The 10,503-nt window shown below is 37.0% G+C and overlaps 1 protein-coding gene across 1 annotated transcript in view; it reads right to left on the bottom strand.

Moving 5' to 3' along the window:
- Positions 1-1,344: 1,344 nt before the first annotated feature.
- Positions 1,345-10,503, bottom strand: part of LOC137657072 (transcription factor Sox-2-like) — a 9,307-nt gene continuing 148 nt past the window's right edge. The window contains exons 1-5 of the mRNA XM_068391437.1: positions 10,369-10,503; positions 9,319-9,578; positions 8,731-8,980; positions 7,915-8,109; positions 1,345-2,154 (exon numbers count right to left, since the gene is read on the bottom strand). The exon at positions 10,369-10,503 is cut by the window's right edge and continues 148 nt beyond it. Of these exons, the coding sequence (XP_068247538.1) occupies positions 1,478-2,154; positions 7,915-8,109; positions 8,731-8,980; positions 9,319-9,578; positions 10,369-10,372 (1,386 nt within the window). The 5' untranslated portion in view covers positions 10,373-10,503 and the 3' untranslated portion in view covers positions 1,345-1,477. The remainder of the gene's footprint in view (positions 2,155-7,914; positions 8,110-8,730; positions 8,981-9,318; positions 9,579-10,368) is intronic.

The following is a 10,503-nucleotide window of genomic DNA, read 5'->3' as shown; positions in this document are numbered from 1 at the left end:
ATATATATATATATATATATGTGTGTGTGTGTGTGTGTGTGTGTGTATGTATGTATATAATGTATAGAATTCTTGCGTTCAACATGTATAATTTTTTATGCATATATTCAATGCTTGATTATTTTTTTCAATAGATAATTACAAGAATATTAAAAAATTACGCAATTCTAAGCATATTTCTATAACATTAACAAATTAATGAATTTCATATTTCTGATGTAAAGTTGGAAATAATCATAACTAGCAGGTTTCATCTTAGTTACATTATATTTTGATTGGCTTACGGTATATAACACTATTAAACAGAATCAGAACACAATAGGCCATATACAAAGCTCACCCGTAAGTTTGTCAAAAAGGCCGACATAAGTCTGTTTTATAGTTGATATAAGATAGATTTGTTTTAATGTTGTTACTGTTCTTAAATTATTTTATTTTAATTGTTCATTACGTCTCATATAGTTGATTTATTTCCTTTCCTCACTGGGATATTTTTTCACCGCTGGAGCCGAGTGCCTATAGCATTCTGATTTTCCAATTAGTGGTGTAGCTTAGATAGTAATAGTAATACTAATAATTGTTATGATTATAATAATTATAATAATAATAATAATAATAATAATAATAATAAATATACTGTATATGAATGTTTCAACTGTCAGAATTTTTTTTTCTTTTTTTTTTGAGATTAGATTACGCTTATTAGGGTTATTACTGTGTTCAATAGAGTTTGGTATTAACTTCATTTTTCAAATGGGTAAATACAGGAATAAGAGAACATTAATCATTGAATTAACTTTTTATTAAATACATAACTACAAGATAACCCGTTGTCACAGCTGTGATATCCATCCAATTATCTCGACAGCTGGACGGGCAATGGAAGGTGGTCTAGGAACAATACTGGGCAGAGGGCGTAGCTTCCACGCCCACAACTTATGAACCTCTGCAGGGTGATTGATCCTTTACGAGGAGAACCCCTTCAAGGTCAAAAATTATTTAACATAAATAAAAATTTGCCAAATTTATGAAACAATGTGAAAACATCAAATGAATACATAGGAACATTTCACTACAACATTTTGCCCTAGGAGTCTCTGTCCATAGCTTCAATCTCGATTAAAATCACTATTGATGTCTGTAAATCAATCAACATAACCTACGAAATAGAAAAAAGATGAATGAAACTTCCCAGGTCCAACTTTCCCACATAAACAAGAACTCGCAAGCGTCTGAACAAGAACCAACAAGATTAACGGCAACACCCAGGCACTTGCATAAATACTGGAAGTGAAAGACGTCTAACATGCCCCATATATACATATTCACATATACCCCCATGACTAGATATTTACAAAAAACAATAAGGGGGTAGAATATCTACAAAGCTAAACCTCAGATGCCTAGATTCGTCACCTGGTATCAGCTCATTATTATGTTTATCTTTTAATTTCTTTACTCAGCTATTGTGGATAACCTAGAAAATTACGGATAGGGGCCTCCTGTAATCTGCTCCAACAGGTGGGTACTGGGCATTTGTGTACGAAGCTACCTGAGAGGGTTGCAAAAGACCAGCCATCGTCGAGGGCACACCCTGACTCAATGCTCCAGATGGTTGAAATGCTGAAGTGCCAGCAGCTTGGCTGTAATAATTGCTTAGGGTGCCAGCAGGTGATCCGTATCCGCTTATGGGGCTTGGGTTAACGCTAGCAACACCCGGGGAAGCACTTTTCATTTCCGTGTCTTTAGGTTCCTGGGAAATCTTTTCGAGGTAAGAACTGGGGGACTTCTCTAACCCGTACTTATCAGATAAATATTTACTACTGTCCAAGTAAGATTTAGCTGCCTCGTATCCACCGACTGCAACGGATGCAGCAGCTGCAGCTACTTTACTTGCATCCCCATATTTGGAATGGTCACTGGCCGAACCGTACATGCTTATTGGATAACCGGAGGAGCTGCTCATGTAGTTGCTGTACTTCGATGCGTCATAGCCATAACTGACGGGATTTGACTGCGATACCTGGGAAGAAAGTTGTTGTTGGGCTGCGGCTGCTGCCGCTGCAGCAGCTGCCATGTGTGCAGCAGTGATTGAACCATAGTTAGCTGCTGCTGCACTTGCAGAATAGTATGGCGAAAGCTGTGAAGGGAAACCTGCAAAGGAAAAGAGAAAATGTGTTATGACCAAATAACCAATGGAAACACTAATTAAGTAGCATGAGTGAATGCACTAAACAAAATATAATTAAATATTTGAGTAATTACTGTTCGAAGATATTCAAGATGTATACTTTTTTGTTTTCTTGATGCATGCTGCTGTTCAAGCTCCGAAAAAAAAAAAAAATGATTCGAGTCACCGTGTGAGCTTTGCTATAGAGTCCCTTCTCTTGCCTCTCAATAACTGATGATGAATCTCATATGGCAGCGACAAGAGAGCATTTAGTGGGAGGAAGGGATAAGGACACACATACAAGAGGGGAACCGTGAGCTTAGTGTGAGTGGGCAAACACGTGGCGCTTTAGGGGAGGTTCTCTTCCTTGTTTCAAAGAGAAATGGAATGGGGTATACAAAATTACATGAAAGGCTAAATATCATAAGACTAGAATATTCACAAGGCTAGAACAGATACATACTTTTCAGATCTGAATGAACTCATATCATTAAAGGATGGTTTCCAACGAGAATGTCACGGAATGAGATGCGGTAAAAATGTTGGAATTTAAGATTATAGTATCTTCTTAGCCAAAGATTTTTTGCGACGGCTGCTTTTAGTGAAAACAAAACAAGACTAAAAAAAATTGGAGTACAGCGCAACGTATAATGGAGAAGGAAAAGGTTTATTGTGAGTCTAAAAGAACTGAAGGGCTGGTGAAGATGGCACACGTGGCAAAACGGTGGCCTCTGGGACTAGAGACCTAAAAGGGGTTAGGGACACCCCAGGTCACCCTCAACACCAGAAGGCACTCGACATCAACAGCACATGATTGTCTCAGCGTTTCAATGCAATTAAACTGCCGCTAATGGAATTAAACAGTTTGTCATCACCCTCCCATCGGCCCTACTGTATATCACCCTCTTCTCACTTCTCTAGGACAAGGAAAAAGTGCCGTGGCAAGAATCTTTCTTCGAGTACCAAAAGCACCCATTCATAATCATCGAAGGTTGGGGAGGATTCTGAATATTCGTATCTAGGGTAAGGCGTTTTCAGTGTATTGTTCTATCAAACAAAATGGAAGCATATTTATATTGTGGGACAGAAATACTAACAATCAACTGAATGCTATTAAGGAAAAACAAATTAAAAGAATATTAACCTTTTCCTATCTTCTTAATGAAATGGATAAAATATCAGAGATATCAGAGATATTCTGCCATGATTGAAATCTATAACCGAGATTGGAAAAAAAAAAATATTCTTTAAATAATGTTAAAATATGTTGCCACTTATTGTAGGTGATAAAAAAAAAAATATGAAAAATCTTGGGTTCATTCTCAGCTGTTATGAGGAAACACTCTCATATCAAAACCACAACATTCATACGAAAATGCCAAATAAGATTTTTTTTTTAATAAGAATTAAAAATAATGACGGTATATAATCACGAAAGTGATATAAAGGGGAACAAAGTAAACACATATTCTACCGTATAGAATAACATACATATAGTATAAGTGAATGTACTTAGAAATTTAAAAAAAAAAAAAAAATATCTGTAATTTATATATTCTCGCATATGAACATTTATTATATTTTGATAGTGCATTTTTTTTTTTTTCAAATTCGTGATTTCTCTTGGCAAATAATGTAAAATTCCGGTTCTTTGGTGAAAACATTAAATACTGTTGTTTAATATAGGTATAAGCAATGATTCATCTCCTTGTTGTTTGGGTAAATTTCACATCTCAATATGATTTCTATAATAAAAAAAAAACCGCATGGTTTTGTTATTATCGTATTCGACTTAAAACCCATTTTCAGACAGACTCAATACGATCCATTTTCAATTAGACTTAATACGATATATTTGAGGAAGCTCGAAAACCCATCAATTGAGTCTATGCTAGTGTACGAGAGAGAGAGAGAGAGAGAGAGAGAGAGAGAGAGAGAGAGAGAGAGAGAGAGAGCCCAGGGGCAGATCGATCGGCCGGTTGAGAGCTCATTGTGGTCCCTAATACTCTCAATCATGTTCCATTGTTCCTTCACCCGCTCAAATATTCAACACCACAACTATGACGCCTCACAAATACTCTAAACCTGTGAAGCGCTGTTATGGGCACTAGAATGAGGGCGATTACGACGACTATGCCGATTTTGATGACTCGGTAGGGAAAAAGGGAGGAAGCAGTAAGCAGCAATGAAACCGGAATCACGGAATTAAATTTATTGAAAGTATAAAAAATAAAAATATATTGACAAAGGGTACTTAAAACGGAGTATCACACATCGTTCACTGGCGAAAACCTATCTTTTTCTGTGTGTGTATATTTGTATTAGTGTATTAGATAATGGAGTACCTGTTATGATTCTTTAAGCATTCGACATCTCGATACGTTAAACGAGTTACCTCGCGGCTATATTGTGCTTGCATCTAATTGTCATTACTAAAGATCGGATTTATGGAACGATTTGCAAAGAGGTAACGGAGAGCAATATTCAACTACTCTAACCGTTCAATATTATCGGCAAAACAAACCCGGATGACCCTTTTCGCGCCAACACAGCCATCAAACCCTCCAAAACCTTAATTCATAGCCAAAACCCTCCAATCCAAAGCCAGCGTGAAAAGTAATCAAGAGCCACGACAATGCACCATTAGCTTTCACCATTACTGCCATCACAGACACGAGAACTACCATTGACTACCATTGATTTAATTTCCGATGTGGCCTAAAACCGCGATCAACAGTTACAATGACAATTATGATCTATTGTTGAGACGGACAATACCACGTTTACTCGAGCCTTTGTTGGCGAAGAGCTCGGCGTTATTCCCTGGGTATGATGCATGAACGCGGCGATATTGGCAGCTCCTGTAGGGTGGCTCGTTTATAGGGCAGCCCTCGGGGAGGTGATGGGAAGGGAACTGACGGGAAACTCAAGGGGGGAGGGGGGGAGGAGGCTCCGTTCCAATAGCATTTTTAGAGGGCGAGGGTCCAGTGATTAGAAAGGTAGAGGGGGGGGGGGGATTAAGAATTGATTTAAGCAGAAACTATCGAGTGTATAAAACTGAGAGTATATAGATAGGCCTACCAAACCCCACTAATCTGAGCACTATTAGCGATCTAGTATTATGCTTTAGATGGCATTCAAATAAGGCAAAGATATTTACGAAATTTAAGAAAAAACCTATTGGCTCAAAAAATGTTCACGAGTAGGAACGTTTCAATTCAACGTATGAGATTAACTTTTGGAAGGTTGGCGACACTCATGTATGGGGGACCGCCAGATAAAGTCAGAAAAATACAAATCGTTGCAGTTGGAGAAAATGACTGGTGGGATCCCACCCCCAAAAAGATTTTAAAGGAAATCCCAAGGGATTAGACTACCCACGTTGCAGAACGCCGTTAAAGATTAGTAAAACGGTTTGTCGCAGACTTTTCCCCATTTAGGGCGATTGGGATGGAGAGTCTATTAACTGACAGGGAATTACTAAGCAGCAATGGCATTACATCGCTGTGTGCATATGAGAGAGAGAGAGAGAGAGAGAGAGAGATCGGACATGCAATTATAAATTAATACATTCCACAGGTAGCTGTTGTTGATATGCATCCAAAATTATTAATTCTTCTAGCACATATTTGGTTGAAAATTATTATCAAATTGTGAACAGCTTTCTCTTACAGCTTAAAATTAAAGCAGACAAGCTAAAATATCTCCGTTCTTGACTAGAAGAGGTTTTTATACATACATATATTTCAACTTTGAACTATGAACAGGAATTTTGGAATCTTCAAAAAGGTTTTTAATTCCATATCCTAGCTTGAAAATCAAATCGCCGTACTTTATGTTGGTTAAAATTCATCGATTAAGTTTAAATTTCATTTGTACAATAGTTTCGATGCAATTCTGAGATTGAACAACATATATTCATGGTTTAAGCCTAAATTATTTTTCTTATTTTACAATAATCTCTTAGGCATAATCTAGTAGGATAGGAAAAATATTTTTTTATTGGTTATGGATTGAACTGAAAGATATTGGTATACACACTCACGCCTGTTTCGCCTCTAAATATAAATCACATAACCATATACATTATGATCTTCGATATTCACTTGAATATAACCTTCGCATACTTGGCACATTAGCTAATAAACACTGGTTTTCACAAAGTCATTCTCAAGTGTAAAGCATATTATTCAATAATTTTTGTAAAGACTTATCTTTATTTTCTCTCCCACCAACTCTTCAATTATTGTTTATTCGGGAGCGTGTTGGCTACTGATTATCATACAGACACACGCACAGACACACACATATATATATACACATATATATACTACATATATATATATATATATATATATATATATATATATATATATATATATATATATATATATAAAGTGGTGGCAAATTCGCGTCTGATAAATATATAAGAATATGAAAGAAAGTGAATGTAAAAATCTAAAATACTTGAATATTTGCGCTTGCGACACATTTGGGATTGTCCTTTGAACGAACAGTCTAAACAACTGATCTGCCTTGTATATGAAAACTATATATAAATGTTTCTCAAATAAGCCCATATAGCATTATATACATGAAAGGAATAGATATTGTAGTAGACATTCACTAACATATGCGAGATAGGTAATTAAGATTGCAAAATGTATGTGTAAATATGAAGCACTATCACCTCTCCTCTGGCAGAGACCATTCTATTATATTTTGTTTAAATAGTTTAAGAGTTTCCCCATGTATTTTCTCTCTCTCTCTCTCTCCTACATCCCCACAAACTGAGACTCTTCATTGACCCACCATTAGTCAGAGACCCCTAGCACGTTTGCTCACAATAGATATCTCCACTGGAACGTTGAATTCGTAATCAGAAAGAAACGCGAAGACCAATGTTTGATCGATAACACAAACAGAGCGCACCTCCCAACCCCTCCCCTCCTCCCGCCTTCCTGATCATAAGAGCACTAGTCAGAACTCGGCAATGGTAAGTGCCATTGGTAAACCAACTGGATGCGGCAGGATTCAGAAATCCAAATTCCATTATTTTCTGCATATTTCTGATAGTCAAATTATGAATTGCGTATGAGACCAAGTGCACACGATTTATTATCAAGGCGAACAAATAGTTTCTTATTTTTCAGGTTTAATCAAGTTTTTAATATTAGTTATGAAAACAATGACTTGCTATTTCATGTCGTGTATATACATTACACCTTGTTAAAAGGAAATACGGAAAAGATTACCCAATCAACTTTCCATTTATTTTGCCATGTTTATCCAAATATTATGACTCTTACTTTTGACTAGATTAGCAAATTTAAGAAGCGAAAATATAACTTGAGGAAATACATATATACTTTGTATATTATGTAATTCATAATTAAACTTATATGTCTACACAAATATAGCCGATATACTAACATAATATATAGCCGATAAACTAACATAAATGTAAACACACACACACACACACACACATATATATATATATATATATATATATATATATATATATATATATATATATATATATATATATATATACATATACATACATATATATATATATATACATACATATATATAGTGAGAGAGATATTTAAATTTCTTGATGCCTGTACACTTGCAAGAGACAGTGGATGAATATAGTATACAAAATATAGCATGTGAATATTCCTTTGCGTTAGTGAAGAAGGTTATATACTATACAGTAGATGTATCATTGAACTCACCTCCTCTCAAAGGATCCATCGAGACAGCTGGATACGGGATGCTGTAAGGATATCCATCTTTCTTCAATGTTTTCGGCTTCCTGCGAGGACGGTATTTGTAATCTGGGTGATCCTTCATGTGTTGTGCTCTTAGTCTTTTGGCTTCGTCTATGAATGGCCGCTTTTCTGCCTCGGTAAGGAGTTTCCATTCTGCTCCTGATAAGGGAAGAATCAATTAAATATTTGTTTTTTTTTTTTTTCATCGTAATAGATGTTTGTGAAGATGAAGCAATCATCAAAGAATCTAATCTTCTTTTAATGCCGGAAGTTCATAAGCTAATCCTAATTTTCAGTTTGATTTCATCCATAGAATTTCTGCAAAATTGTAATATTTTTTGTGTGTGTTTTGGGGGGAGGGGAGGGGGCTACTGTTGAACCATGAAGTTAAAGTTGACATGTTAGACACCAAGAGAGAAGAAATCTGGAATGAAGGTGAAGTTAAAAAATAGGGGGGTTTACCACGGAAGAATCTTAATTTTCAAATCATGGAATCTGTTTTTGCTCTTATATATAGTAATCCTACAAAATCTATTATATCCTGGTATGATTGGAAGTATTAAACAACAGCAACAGCAATAATAATAATAATAATAATAATAATAATAATAATAATAATAATAATAATTCATAAGAAAATGTATGAAGCTACATTTTCCTATTCAGATAAGTCTTGGTTCTCGTACCATATTAGTAGAAACATTACCTCTTGATAGCCATAAATTATGAAAGATTGAATTGAAGTCACTGCAATCAACTAAACGTCAAAGATTAGCTTACCCAATCTCTTGGAGATTTCGGAATTATGCATTTTTGGATTTTCCTGGGCAATCTTGCGTCTCTGCATACGGGACCAAACCATGAATGCGTTCATTGGCCGTTTTATATGATCATCCTTTGGTCCGTTCTCTTTCTTTTGCAGAGACCCACTGGGGGAACACCCAGAGGCTGTTGAATCGGCCGGGGAAGGCGTTGATACAGGCGTAACTAAAGCAGCCTGCCGAAGGTGGGGGTGGCTGGTTGTTAGAGTCTGACGTATTGGGAGGAGAAAGACACTATTAATAATCCAATATCTTTCGACATAAAAGTCAAAATTAAGTGGTTATGTAACAATATTATAGCTTACTGAACTGAATTTCTTGCTTTGAGAACTGCTTTCAAAACGATTTAACATCTACAACTGAAGCTTAGACATCTTTTTAGTAAAAACAAAAATAACATGCTCATTAGAAATGGCTAGACAGCCGAAGCTTTAAAATAAGTACTCCAGTATTACAAAAGTATCACACTACCGTTCAATGTTGATACATGAATTGTGTATTTTATTATCATGAAATTTGTAAAATGCGTACTCGAGTCTTTCCTTACATCAGAGGCGCTCTGCGCAGACGCATGCGACGTGACATGAGTGGCCTGCTGTTGCAATACATTGCTTGACTCGTGTTGAGGTGTAGGCTGCTGAGGTGGCTGTTGCTGCACATGAGAGCTGCTGTGATGAGCTGCAGAAAGCTGACCAACTCCCGCACCTACGCCCATTGCAGCAGCGCTGCCTCCCCCGAAGTAGTGACCCATCATGCCACCCATTGTACTAGCGTAGGAGACCGGCATCGACTCCATCATTGTTGGATCTGTAGGTATCATGAAAAATTAAATATTAATAACGAAAGTAATCAAGGACAAAATATCACAATTTTAAACACAGTTATAGACTTGGCCACTAATCAGAATTCCAGATAAACGCAAATCCGTCCCTGTATTCACAACTGGTAAAGGGAGGTGAAATTTCGGAACCTGCTGAAGCCATAGATTATCTTATTTCCAGAGAAGCTAATTGCATCTCCCAGAGGCTGCACCTTCCCCATGTTCGAAAGTGAGACGTAAATCACATCCACAAGAGATATTACGTTTCCCAATTAATGGTGATGGTAACCTACTGTTATGGATTATCTTCTACCGCCGCCATCAAAAGATCATCATCTCCTTCCGAGACCGACAGTCAAATTTATCGTCCTGTCTTTCGTACAGCTTTCCCTGATACCGCAGAAGATAACATTTTACATTAATTTTGCTGTATTGGATCAATTAATAATCCCCTGCCGATAATTGGCCATTCGTCAAAGGGGTTCAGTAATTAGGCCGCTAGTTTTGTTACCGCATAATTGGCAGTGGCGAAAAAGAGGGAAGGAGGGGTCATACGGGATGTATCTGTGGGGGAGGGGGACTGGGAACCTCTGGGAGGCTGGGGAAAGGAACAAGATGATGGCTAATGGGGCTTCTATGAACATGATGCGATTTCCGTCCGACCACACCGACAACATACACATCTAAATAGTAAACGTTTGAGCTGCCACTACTGCATTTGCATACAGGCAAATTTAGAAATACACAGACACAAACACAGCAGCACTAAGCACATACACATTTTGGATGATCTGCTACCGTTGCTTCCTTCACCGTTCGTTCGTCGACGCAAGAGTTGATTCTTCAATGCACAATCGCGCGATTCGAAGAGAGTTGACTGCTGCGCACACCACTTGCTAGAGCAGAGAATAC

Source organism: Palaemon carinicauda, chromosome 18 (assembly GCF_036898095.1).
Source record: "Palaemon carinicauda isolate YSFRI2023 chromosome 18, ASM3689809v2, whole genome shotgun sequence".
Taxonomy (NCBI): Eukaryota; Metazoa; Arthropoda; class Malacostraca; order Decapoda; family Palaemonidae; genus Palaemon; species Palaemon carinicauda.
The sequence above is the reverse complement of the archived record's forward strand: the minus strand, read 5'-3'. Positions and strand labels throughout refer to the sequence as shown.